At 44.2% G+C, this 14,005-nt stretch overlaps 1 protein-coding gene across 1 annotated transcript in view; it reads left to right on the top strand.

Moving 5' to 3' along the window:
• The window catches only part of LOC139555970 (ras-related protein Rab-15-like), a 28,807-nt gene extending 15,829 nt beyond the window's left edge, over positions 1 to 12,978 (top strand). Inside the window, exons 2-6 of the mRNA XM_071369392.1 lie at positions 4,332 to 4,392; positions 5,586 to 5,646; positions 7,079 to 7,156; positions 7,295 to 7,450; positions 10,405 to 12,978. Of these exons, the coding sequence (XP_071225493.1) occupies positions 4,332 to 4,392; positions 5,586 to 5,646; positions 7,079 to 7,156; positions 7,295 to 7,450; positions 10,405 to 10,563 (515 nt within the window). The 3' untranslated portion in view covers positions 10,564 to 12,978. The remainder of the gene's footprint in view (positions 1 to 4,331; positions 4,393 to 5,585; positions 5,647 to 7,078; positions 7,157 to 7,294; positions 7,451 to 10,404) is intronic.
• Positions 12,979 to 14,005: the final 1,027 nt, after the last annotated feature.

Below are 14,005 nucleotides of genomic sequence, written 5' to 3'. Positions count from 1 at the left end.
CTCTCCCGAGTCCGTTGGGGAGTGCAGCGATTTAGGAGAAAAAGGGGTAAATGGAAAAGAAAGAAAGACAACGATGGTCACCGGCTCGCCGGCTCTTTGACGGTTTCATCTTTCAGACTTCTTGGACGACAAGTCAACCTTTAGGCTAGCCTGGGTACCAGTCTGTTTGTACCATCATGCCACTCCTTGCCAAGTTTGGCATGGCAAGGAGTTGACATGTTATTACAAACATTTCTCGGACCAAGCTACAGTACCTTAAGGCCACTCTCACATAAACCTACTCTGTGAGTGTATATGATTGTAAGAAGCTTTTTTATACCGTGTGTTTGAGAATTACATTGCTTTGAGGTATTCCTTCATTTCCTTGAGGTCTGTACTTTGCTAAAATAGGTGGGCCAATTCCATTTTATTTGGAACGGCAAGCAAGACTAAATTAAACAGACCTATTTATATAATGAATATGAATTCGGAAGGCAGAAATGATTAAATATTAAAGCATTAGACCTCTCACTAAAAGCTTCAGTCATACAAAAGTTAAAATCCGAACTGCTCCTCATGCAGATTAGTAAGAATGTCTCACCCCATGTTCAATAATGGCCTTTTTCCCTTTATTCAGATTACAACCTCACACTTTCCATTATTTGAAAATGAAATAATCTCAAAAATATCGCTATTTTTAAAACAAGCCATAGAAAACTGGTTGCAATTTCAGTTGAATCCACCAGAAAAGACAGAACAAATAATACAACCAATATTATGGTTAAACTCAAATATACATTTATTTTTTATTTTTTAAATGCAATAAAAATAAAAATAAATCTTTGTAAATTATATCATAAATAGGACTGGTGGAGTTATGTCACACATGCAGCTAACAAAAATATATGGAAATGTCTGATCTATCCACAATTACAACCAACGATTGCAGCATTATTGTAACAATGAAAGATGCAAGTGGAAGGGGGAAAATGTAAGGAACTTCGATGTACCGATTCCATGGCACATGGTTTATGAACTGATACGCAAAACAATGCCGGATTCAAAACTTATATATTTACCCAAAAATATATGGGGGATTGGAAATGATGCAGACAATTACATTGATGGAAGCTATACTCTATCTGCAATATTATATCTGATCTACCCCCCCCCAAAAAAAAAAATTATAAAAAATAAAAAGATAGCTGGGCCAAGTCTTCCCATTCATTTAGATGACGTCCGTAGAAGCTACATTTACTTTGAAGCTGGACTTCACTCACTCCCAAATCACTGAACGCATGGATGACTCTAGGACAGAAGCAAAAGGCATAGAAAAGAGGGATAGAGAAAGATCGGGAGAACGAGACACATAGCGAGAGGGTAGGAGAGAGGGAGAGATTCAAGGGGTGGATCGATAAGAATAGAAAGAGGGAGGAGAAGAGAGATTCAAGGGGTGGATCGATAAGAATAGAAAGAGGGAGGAGAAGAGAGAGAGATGCTTGGAGAGAAGCATCCTAGAAAGGGAGAGGGAGACGCTTCCCAGCCCCAGGCAAAGCAGGCCAGTGACTGTGATGTGGATGGCCTTTCACTGTGCCACTGTCTGCATACTCCCTCCCTCCTTAAGCTTACCGTATGCTTCCCAGTCGAAACAGTTTGCACATATATTATGACAACATTTTGTTACGTTTTTGTTCGTTTTGGTGTTCGGCAGTGTTAGTGCAAGATTTAAAAAAACTTATTTTTTTTAAGGATGGTCGAAGTTCGGTAGCCCGAATGTCTTTTAAGGGAGTATGTGAGGCACAGATGTTAGTTTTGCCAAGCCGAGATCTGCTAGGAGCAAACCAAACCTAGTGTGTCTACGCCTTTACTCTCTAGTAGTCACACAGTCCTAGTCAGACAGCAGGCCGCTTCACTGTTTTCAAAGGCCTCTCAGTCGCTCCGTCTGTCACTGAAGTGGAGTGAACTCCAGTCTTGGCCCAGGACTGTGAGAGCATGTCTATGGTGTTTTAGATGAGATGAGTGTCTGAGATTGTATCAAGCGTCAGTTTGAATGGCAGTTTGAAAAGTAGGCCTCTGAGAGTGCCTCTCGTCGTCGATAGTATTTTAGATGAGATATGCGTGCCGAAATAAGGCTTGTTTCAAATGAACACACAGAAGTATAAAACCAGTATGTGACATCTATCAGAGGGCCCAGTCAGAGGGCCCAGTAGTCAGAGGGCCCAGTAGTCAGAGGGCCCAGTAGTCAGAGGGCCCAGTAGTCAGAGGGCCCAGTAGTCAGAGGGCCCAGTAGTCAGAGGGCCCAGTAGTCAGATGGCCCAGTAGTCAGAGGGCCCAGTAGTCAGAGGGCCCAGTAGTCAGAGGACCCAGTAGTCAGAGGACCCAGTAGTCAGAGGACCCAGTAGTCAGAGGACCCAGTAGTCAGAGGACCCAGTAGTCAGAGGGCCCAGTCAACACACAAGGTAAATACTGTAGTATATCAGCCACAGGGTCTACAGATGGGTTAAAGGGCATGTCACTGGTTAAGTCTGAGGGTCTGACAGTGTGTCTACAGGCTCTACAGATGGGTTGAAGTGCCAAGGCCCTCACCAAGAGAACACACTACAGTTCAAAAGCAGTATTTCTGTAATCTACGCTGCTCATTCTCATGGGAGGGCCTGCTCAGGCTCAGTAGAGGAATATAACTGAAGAAAAACACAGATGACGCACGTCTCTCTCAGTGTTTAAGTCTGAGAATCTGAGGCACTGAGTATTGATTTGCCACAGTTTACCCTACAGTGGAGTAGAGTGGAGCCCAACATACTGAGTAATGGTTTGAGACTTTTAGCTGCAGAGGGGGTTGGATTCATCGGTTAGAGCTGGTTATTGGTTTCAGTGGGATTGTTGTGTTGTTTAAATGCCATTTATGTTTACCTCCATAGTATTCATCTAGTAGTATACAAAAACAGGTATAGTACTGTATAGTATAATATACAGTATACCCGACAGTCTGTTTACCTCCATAGTATTTTATTTATGTATTTCATTTATTTAACCTCAGTTAAGAACAAATTCTTATTTACAATGACGGGCTACAATGGCTCTTATATACAGTAACTCAGTGCGCTGATTGGTCTGACACGTCAGTCTCGCTGGGCCACGTCAGTCTGGCTGGGCCTCTCCATGCTGCTGTCTGGCCTGACACGTCAGTCTGGCTGGGCCTCTCCATGCTGCTGTCTGGCCTGACACGTCAGTCTGGCTGGGCCTCTCCCATGCCGCTGTCTGGCCTGACACGTCAGTCTGGCTGGGCCACGTCAGTCTGGCTGGGCCTCTCCATGCTGCTGTCTGGCCTGACACGTCAGTCTCGCTGGGCCTCTCCATGCCGCTGTCTGGCCTGACACGTCAGTCTGGCTGGGCCTCTCCATGCCGCTGTCTGGCCTGACACGTCAGTCTGGCTGGGCCTCTCCCATGCCGCTGTCTGGCCTGACACGTCAGTCTGGCTGGGCCTCTCCCATGCCGCTGTCTGGCCTGACACGTCAGTCTGGCTGGACCTCTCCATGCCGCTGTCTGGCCTGACACGTCAGTCTCGCTGGGCCTCTCCCATGCCGCTGTCTGGCCTGACATGTCAGTCTGGCTGGGCCTCTCCATGCTGCTGTCTGGCCTGACACGTCAGTCTGGCTGGGCCTCTCCATGCTGCTGTCTGGCCTGACACGTCAGTCTGGCTGGGCCTCTCCATGCTGCTGTCTGGCCTGACACGTCAGTCTGGCTGGGCCTCTCCATGCTGCTGTCTGGCCTGACACGTCAGTCTGGCTGGGCCTCTCCATGCTGCTGTCTGGCCATAGATCATTGGAGCATAACCCACCTCTCTCTCGATCTCTCTGTTTTTCTCTCAGTTTCCCTCTCGCTTATTAGATGTCTGTCTGTCTGTCTGTCCGTCCGTCCGTCCCTCCCTCCCTCCCTCCCTCCCTCCCTCCCTCCCTCCCTCTTTCTCTGGTGGTTCACAAGAGTGCCCATCTACACAGGTTAAAAAACCTCTTCTCCCTCCTCCCCTCCAGTATCTTTCCACCCCTGTGATCGATCCAGGTCTAAACTAAGTTCAGCTCACTGATCCATCACCATTAGCTCTACATCTTTCAAGGAGCATTCAGTCGTAACTGAAAAAGGCCTGATAGATATGGGATGAAACGGCTCTCAGTATCTTTGCTGTTAAAAAGCTGTACGAATCTGAGATAAAAGGCACCTTGAGGAGAATAAACAGCAGGACTGTCTTCGCCTTGCTAGCCTCGTCTTGCCTCACCGTACCTCTCCACACATTAAATAGGATGAATTAATCAAGAGGTTTCCATATTCACAATATTGACTCTTCTCTTTTGCAGGAGTCGATTTTAAAATGAAGACACTGGAGATAGATGGCATCAAAGTGAGGATACAGATATGGTAAGTAGGGAATGCATGCAGCCAGAGCATTCTACTGAAGTAGGTCAAACATGGGAATCACCCCTTTGAATATAGTGGATGTCCTAGTTCAATGTCAGGGATGTTCAGTCTTACCCCATGCTATTCTGTCAGGGATGTTCAGTCTAGCCCCATGCTATTCTGTCAGGGATGTTCAGTCTTACCCCATGCTATTCTGTCAGGGATGTTCAGTCCTACCCCATGCTATTCTGTCAGGGATGTTCAGTCTTGCCCCATGCTATTCTGTCAGGGATGTTCAGTCTAGCCCCATGCTTTTCTGTCAGGGATGTTCAGTCTAACCCCATGCTATTCTGTCAGGGATGTTCAGTCTAGCCCCATGCTATTCTGTCAGGGATGTTCAGTCTTACCCCATGCTATTCTGTCAGGGATGTTCAGTCTTGCCCCATGCTATTCTGTCAGGGATGTTCAGTCTAGCCCCATGCTATTCTGTCAGGGATGTTCAGTCTTACCCCATTCTATTCTGTCAGGGATGTTCAGTCTAACCCCATGCTATTCTGTCAGGGATGTTCAGTCTAGCCCCATGCTATTCTGTCAGGGATGTTCAGTCTAACCCCATGCTATTCTGTCAGGGATGTTCAGTCTAGCCCCATGCTATTCTGTCAGGGATGTTCAGTCTTGCCCCATGCTATTCTGTCAGGGATGTTCAGTCTTACCCCATGCTATTCTGTCAGGGATGTTCAGTCTTACCCCATGCTATTCTGTCAGGGATGTTCAGTCTTGCCCCATGCTATTCTGTCAGGGATGTTCAGTCTTACCCCATGCTATTCTGTCAGGGATGTTCAGTCTAACCCCATGCTATTCTGTCGGGGATGTTCAGTCCTACCCCATGCTATTCTGTCAGGGATGTTCAGTCTAGCCCCATGCTATTCTGTCAGGGATGTTCAGTCCTACCCCATGCTATTCTGTCAGGGATGTTCAGTCTTACCCCATGCTATTCTGTCGGGGATGTTCAGTCCTACCCCATGCTATTCTGTCAGGGATGTTCAGTCTAGCCCCATGCTATTCTGTCAGGGATGTTAAAAAAAACCTCACAAACTCACTTTGTGAACTCACAAAGATCCACCATGGATTGAAACATTGCCTGATATGATCATTATTCTCTACCTGTTTTGTCATTTTCTAAGAGAGGGTGTTTGACATTTGACTTCTTCCAGGGACACAGCAGGACAGGAGAGATATCAGACCATCACTAAGCAGTACTACAGACGAGCACAGGTAAGATAACGCTACTCTTCCTCAAGATATTGTAGGTCAGAGGTCAGATCAGGTGAGATACTTTTACTTTAGCTCCACTCTTTCTTTAGTCTAATCCATCTGGTCATTAGCCTGGAGACGAGGGTGCTCTCCCTTCTAAACATGCATTGCACTTGTAGCTAAAGCTGCAGTTGTACGTCAAATATGTACTGTAGTTATGGTTGGTAGCACAGTTTCTTGGTGCTAGTTTCCTCCTGTCCACTCACCACCTTATCACCCGTGGATTCTGAACTACGTGGTGTTGCTGTGACAACCATAACATTTACATTTACATTTAAGTCATTTAGCAGACGCTCTTATCCAGAGCGACTTACAAATTGGTGCATTCACCTTATGATATCCAGTGGAACAACCACTTTACAATAGTGCATCTAACTCTTTTAAGGGGGGGGGGGGGGGGGGGGGTTAGAAGGATTACTTTATCCTATCCTAGGTATTCCTTAAAGAGGTGGGGTTTCAGGTGTCTCCGGAAGGTGGTGATTGACTCCGCTGACCTGGCGTCGTGAGGGAGTTTGTTCCACCATTGGGGTGCCAGAGCAGCGAACAGTTTTGACTGGGCTGAGCGGGAACTGTACTTCCTCAGAGGTAGGGAGGCGAGCAGGCCAGAGGTGGATGAACGCAGTGCCCTTGTTTGGGTGTAGGGCCTGATCAGAGCCTGAAGGTACGGAGGTGCCGTTCCCCTCACAGCTCCGTAGGCAAGCACCATGGTCTTGTAGCGGATGCGAGCTTCAACTGGAAGCCAGTGGAGAGAGCGGAGGAGCGGGGTGACGTGAGAGAACTTGGGAAAGTTGAACACCAGACGGGCTGCGGCGTTCTGGATGAGTTGTAGGGGTTTAATGGCACAGGCAGGGAGCCCAGCCAACAGCGAGTTGCAGTAATCCAGACGGGAGATGACAAGTGCCTGGATTAGGACCTGCGCCGCTTCCTGCGTGAGGCAGGGTCGTACTCTGCGAATGTTGTAGAGCATGAACCTACAGGAACGGGTCACCGCCTTAATAACTGAATTAGCTGACATGATTTTAATTTTCTCCCCTCATCTCCTACCCTCTCCTCTTCCCTCCCCTCCCCTCATCTCCTACCCTACCCTCTCCTCTTCTCTCCCCTCATCTCCTACCCTCTCCTCATCTCCTACCCTCTTCTTTCCTCTTCCCTCCCCTCATCTCCTAACCTCTCCTCTTCCCTCATCTCCTACCCTCTTCTTTCCTCTTCCCTCCCCTCATCTCCTAACCTCTCCTCTTCCCTCATCTCCTACCCTCTCATCTCCCCTCCCCTCATCTCCTACCCTCTCCTCTCCTCTTCCCTCATCTCCTACCCTCTCCTCTTCCCTCATCTTCTACCCTCTCCTCTTCCCTCCCCTTATCTCCAACCCTCTCCTGTCTTCGCCTCTCTTCAGGGAATATTCCTGGTTTACGACATCACAAGTGAGCGATCCTTCCAGCACATCATGAAGTGGGCCAGCGATGTGGACGAGGTGAGATCAAGGGGAACAAGGGTTAGAGGTCAGGCCAACTCTTTTTTTTATTGCGGCACAGGGTGCTTTTGTCAAATCAGACTGAATGACCCTCCCTCCCTCCCTCCCTCCCTCCCTCCCTCCCTCCCTCCCTCTCAGTATGCTCCTGATAACATCCAGAAGATCCTCATAGGGAACAAGTCAGACGAGGAGGAGAAGAGGCAGGTAGCTACAGAACAGGGCAACAAGCTGGCCAAGGATTATGGGATGGACTTCTTTGAGACAAGTGCCTTCACCAACCATAACATAACAGAGGTGAGTGGCTGACAGCTCCCATAGAAACAATGTACGGCTGGCTGCCTGTCTGTCTGGTCTGGTCTGGTCTGGTCTGGTCTGTCTGTCTGTCACAGGACCAAAGGCAAACACCACAGCCAGACTACCGGTATGTGAACTACTGATGACGATATAATGGAACAACATTTCATCCTTAGTCACTTCGTTTTATTCTGTATCTCCCAGAGTCCAAGTGATATATATTCATAGGTTGTACCGGCGGCACAATAGTGGCGCCCTAATGTGGTGATAACCTCCGTCCAAAATGACTGAGTTTAACTACTGTTTAGTCTAAATTACACTATGGTGCCTGGAAATACAATTAAATTGCTAAAGTAGTCAAATATTTAGTAGGAAACAACTTGTCAGCATTATCATGTTGTCAAATTTACTTTAGACAGATGGCAATGTTGTCATTAGCTAGCAAAGTTAATCAAAAATAGCTAGCAATGCTAACATTAGCTATTTAAAATCCGGTGACCTCCCCTCAATCTTAGCTAGCTAGCTAACGTTATACTGCATCTAAAGTCAATCTGGCGACATCAAAATGATGACAAAAGCTTTTCCTACCTTTTATTAGTCTCCTTTTGAATGTCATTGTATTTCCAAGCCACTGTAATGCACTTTTGATGGAATCTTCATCAGCGCTCATTAAAGATGCAGTGAGTAGAAAGCTCAGTCGGACATCAGTCCAAAACGAACATTAAAAAACAATATTGTGAGGAAACATGCAACTCATGAATACAGTGACATACAGTGACATATACTGTGACATATACAGTGACATACAGTGACATACTGTGACATACAGTGACATATACAGTGACATATACTGTGACATATACAGTGATATATACAGTGGCATATACAGTGATATATACAGTTACATATACAGTGATATATATACAGTTACATATACAGTGATATATATACAGTGACATATACAGTGACATATACAGTGACATATACAGTGATATATACAGTTACATATACAGTGATATATACAGTTACATATACAGTGATATATATACAGTGACATATACAGTGACATATACCGTGACATATACAGTGACATATACAGTGATATATACAGTTACATATACAGTGATATATATACAGTGACATATACAGTGACATATACAGTGATATATACAGTGCATTCGGAAAGTATTCAGACCTCTTGACTTTTTCCACATTTTGTTACTTTACAGCCTTATTCTAAAATGAATTAAATTACTTTTTCTTTTCTTTTTCTACACCCAATACCCCATAATGACAAGATGAAAACAGGTTTTCATACATTTTTGCAAATGTATTAAAACTTAAAAAACATGAATACCTTATTTACATAAGTATTCAGACCCTTTGCTATGAGACTCAAAATTGAGCTCAGGTGCATCCTGTTTCCATTGATCATCCTTGAGATGTTTCTACAACTTGATTGGAGTCCACCTGTGGTAAATTCAATTGATTGGACATGATTTGGAAAGGTACACACATGTCTATATAAGGTCCCACAGTTGACAGTGCATGTCAGAGCAAAAACCAAGCCATGAGGTCGAAGGAATTGTCCGTAGAGCTCCGAGACAGGATTGTGTCGAGGCACATATCCGGGGAAGGGTACCAAAACATTTCTGCAGCATTGAAGGTCCCCAAGAACACAGTGGCCTCCATCATTCTTAAATGGAAGAAGTTTGGAACCACCAAGACTCTTCCAAGAGCTGGCCGCCCGGCCAAACTGAGCAATCAGGGGAGAAGGGCCTTGGTCAGGGAGGTGACCAGGAACCCGATGGTCACTCTGAAAGAGCTCCAGAGTTCCTATGTGGAGATGGGAGAAACTTCCAGAAGGACAACCATCTTTGCAGCACTCCACCAATCAGGCCTTTATGGTAGTTGCCAGACCGAAGCCACTCCTCAGTAAACGGAACATAACAGCCTGCTTGGAGTTTGCCAAAAGGCACCTAAAGGACTTTCAGACCATGAGAAACAAGATTGAACTCTTTGGCCTGAATGCCAAGTGTCACGCCTGGAGGAAATCTGGCACCATCCCTACGGTGAAGCATGGTGGTGGCAGCATCATGCTGTGGGGATGTTTTTCAGCGGGAGAGACTGGGAGACTAGTCAGGATCGAGGGAAAGATGAACGGAGCAAAGTACAGAGAGATCCTTGATGAAAATCTGCTTCAGAGCATTCAGTACCTCAGACTAGGGCGAAGGTTCACCTTCCAACAGGACAACGACCCTAAGCACACAGCCAAGATAACGCAGGAGTGACTTCAGGACAAGTCTCTGAATGTCCTTGAGTGACTCAGCCAGAGCCCGGACTTGAACCCGTTCGTACATCTCTGGAGAGACCTGAACATAGCTGTGCAGTGACGCTCCCCATCCAACCTGACAGAGCTTGAGAGCATCTGCAGAGAAGAATGGGAGAAACTCTCCAAATACAGGTGTGCCAAGCTTGTAGCGTCATACCCAAGATGACTCGAGGCTTTAATCGCTGCCAAAGATGCTTCAACAAAGTACTGAGAAAAGGGTCTGAATACTTAAGTAAAAAATGATAATCTTAAAACCTGTTTTATCTTTGTCATTATGGGGTATTGTGATGTCATTATGGGGTATTGTGATGTCATTATGGGGTATTGTGCTGTCATTATGGGGTATTGTGATGTCATTATGGGGTATTGTGCTGTCATTATGGGGTATTGTGCTGTCATTATGGGGTATTTTTTGTAGATTGATGAGGGGGGGGAAAACGATTTTATCCATTTTAGAATAAGTCAAGGGGTCCGAAAACTTTCTGAATGCTCTGTATACAGTGATTATATACAGTGACATATATATGGTGATATATACAGTAATATATATATATATATATATTTGCACTAACAGTTCAATTAATGATCGGCCTTGCAAAACACTTTCCTGTCTTTCACCCAGTCCTTCACGCGATTGGCTGAGCAGGTCCTGTCGGCCAATAAGAAGGACCTGGACCTCCTGAGGGCGTCGGTCACAGATGAGCTCAACCTCGCCGCCCTGGAGGAGGAGGAGGGCATCACAGACGGGGCCGCCGCCTCACAGAAGGGCTGCTGGTGTTAAGGGCCTGGTCAAAAGTAGTACACTATGTAGAGAATAGGGTGAGAAAAGTAGGGAACTATATAGGGAATAGGGTGCCACTTCTCCTTATGTAAGGACTGGGTCTGTCTGCGTCTTGAATCACACCCTATTCCTTATGCGAGCTCTGCTTGAAAATAGTGCACTTTGTAGGGAATAGAGTAACAAAAGTGGTGCCCTATGTAGGGAATAGGGTTGGGGGGGGTGACACTTCTCGTAGCTGATTGCCTTTCTACCATTCTAGGTGCTGTACTGGTGTTTGATGGGTTTTTACCAATGATGTATGTAAACCCTGGATTGCTGATGCTATGTATTGGCCAATGAGATGCTTTGATGTCACCGGTCGGCCATATTGGCACTCCTCAGAAAAGCATTCCTCTAGGAATGAATGGAATTCTACAGTATTTAATTGAAATGCTTCAAGGACAAAATTACATGTATTTATTTGTTATAGTGGGGACAGTGACAGTAATATCAGTACTTTCAACAACAAAAAAAGTAGCTATATATTTTTTTGTATATTTAGCTAACAATATAATTTAAAGGTATGCTTTAAGTTGTCTGTAATAATAGAATAAAAGAGGCAAAAACAAATTTACACATTTATAAATGCGTTTCTATATCTTCCTAAGTATTTTTTTTTTTACACCGGTGGGGGAGTACCAAGATGGAGGTGCGGTGGCTTCAAAACAGCGCCCCTTAATTAGTCATCTAGTGTATATATTAATCATAGTGTGTTTTTTCATGGTATTTTTCATTGTAGTTCATAGGTTTGGACACCAGAGGGTGCTACTGATACATGCTGCGTTGCTATATGAAGCAGATAGTGCAGAGCTGTTGATGAAGGGGTCACGACACATTACACTGTTCTACTTGTAGTGAGTCTCAAATCACACCTTATTCCCTTTATAGTACACTGCTTGGCTCTGCTCAGACCTACTGCACTAATAGGGGATAGGGTGTCGTTTGTTGTGCAGACAATGTTCCGTTTAGTTTTTAGCTTTCGCAATTGTGTTTCTCAAGACAACTTTCCATGATAATGTACATTAGTTTAATGTTAGTTTAAACCTATGAGCATTACAGGCCTGTAAAAAGTGTTGACTTTTAATTTTGATGGTCTAGAAATATTCCATCTGTGATTCTATCTATGATGACATGTTTTGTTTGCTTCAGTTTTACGCCATATTATCCACTAGATAGCTGCTGTTTCCGGAGTAGCCCATTGAATAGAAACTTAGAAAACGTATTATCTAGACTAGCAAAGGACCAGCAAGAGATTTGCATGTGTCCAACTTCCATCCTCATCTTCTTCTTCTGTCTTGCAACTTCAATGAAGTGAATTATTTAACTGATCATGATACCCCTATAACCCTATTTTAGCTTTCAACCAGAGCGGCTATACGAACTGATCATAGGACTAACCTCTGCTGTCTGCAGCTACTGACTCAATGTTACTACTGCTACTGTCAAACACTACTGTTTGTGTGCAAGTGATAATATGGTTTGTCGTTTTGAATGAAATACAGGACTAGGATCTCTAGATACAGGTGAAATACAGGACTATGATCTCTAAGGGTGAAATACAGGACTAGGATCTCTAAGGGTGAAATACAGGACTAGGATCTCTAAGGGTGAAATACAGGACTAGGATCTCTAAGGATGAAATACAGGACTATGATCTCCAGATAAGGGTGAAATACAGGACTATGATCTCTAAGGGTGAAATACAGGACTAGGATCTCTAAGGGTGAAATACAGGACTAGGATCTCTAAGGGTGAAATACAGGACTAGGATCTCTAAGGGTGAAATACAGGACTATGATCTCTAAGGGTGAAATACAGGACTAGGATCTCTAAGGGTGAAATACAGGACTAGGATCTCTAGATACAGGTGAAATACAGGACTAGGATCTCTAGATAAGGGTGAAATACAGGACTATGAGCTCTAGATAAGGGTGAAATACAGGACTATGATCTCTAAGCGTGAAATACAGGACTATGATCTCTAAGGGTGAAATACAGGACTATGATCTCTAAGGGTGAAATACAGGACTATGATCTCTAAGGGTGAAATACAGGACTAGGATCTCTAGATAAGGGTGAAATACAGGACTGTGATCTCTAGATACAGGTGAAATACAGGACTATGATCTCTAGATAAGGGTGAAATACAGGACTATGACCTCTAGATAAGGGTGAAATACAGGACTATGATCTCTAGATAAGGGTGAAATACAGGACTGTGATCTCTAGATACAGGTGAAATACAGGACTATGATCTCTAGATAAGGGTGAAATACAGGACTATGATCTCTAAGGGTGAAATACAGGACTATGATCTCTAAGGGTGAAATACAGGACTATGATCTCTAAGGGTGAAATACAGGACTATGATCTCTAGATAAGGGTGAAATACAGGACTATGATCTCTAGAGCAGGTGAAATACAGGACTATGATCTCTAGATAAGGGTGAAATACAGGACTATGATCTCTAAGGGTGAAATACAGGACTATGATCTCTAGATAAGGGTGAAATACAGGACTATGATCTCTAGATAAGGGTGAAATACAGGACTATGATCTCTAAGGGTGAAATACAGGACTATGATCTCTAGATAAGGGTGAAATACAGGACTATGATCTCTAAGGGTGAAATACAGGACTATGATCTCTAAGGGTGAAATACAGGACTAGGATCTCTAAGGGTGAAATACAGGACTATGATCTCTAGATAAGGGTGAAATACAGGACGATGATCTCTAAGGGTGAAATACAGGACTATGATCTCTAGATAAGGGTGAAATACAGGACTATGATCTCTAAGCGTGAAATACAGGACTATGATCTATAGATAAGGGTGAAATACAGGACTATGATCTCTAGATAAGGGTGAAATACAGGACTATGATCTCTAAGGGTGAAATACAGGACTATGATCTCTAGATAAGGGTGAAATACAGGACTATGATCTCTAAGGGTGAAATACAGGACTATGATCTCTAGATAAGGGTGAAATACAGGACTATGATCTCTAGATAAGGGTGAAATACAGGACTATGATCTCTAAGGGTGAAATACAGGACTATGATCTCTAGATAAGGGTGAAATACAGGACTATGATCTCTAAGGGTGAAATACAGGACTATGATCTCTAAGGGTGAAATACAGGACTAGGATCTCTAAGGGTGAAATACAGGACTATGATCTCTAGATAAGGGTGAAATACAGGACGATGATCTCTAAGGGTGAAATACAGGACTATGATCTCTAGATAAGGGTGAAATACAGGACGATGATCTCTAAGGGTGAAATACAGGACTATGATCTCTAGATAAGGGTGAAATACAGGACTATGATCTCTAGATAAGGGTGAAATACAGGACTATGATCTCTAAGGGTGAAATACAGGACTATGATCTCTAGATA

This window comes from Salvelinus alpinus, chromosome 27 (assembly GCF_045679555.1).
Source record: "Salvelinus alpinus chromosome 27, SLU_Salpinus.1, whole genome shotgun sequence".
NCBI classification, from domain to species: domain Eukaryota; kingdom Metazoa; phylum Chordata; class Actinopteri; order Salmoniformes; family Salmonidae; genus Salvelinus; species Salvelinus alpinus.
This window is presented reverse-complemented; position numbering and strand designations above follow the sequence as displayed.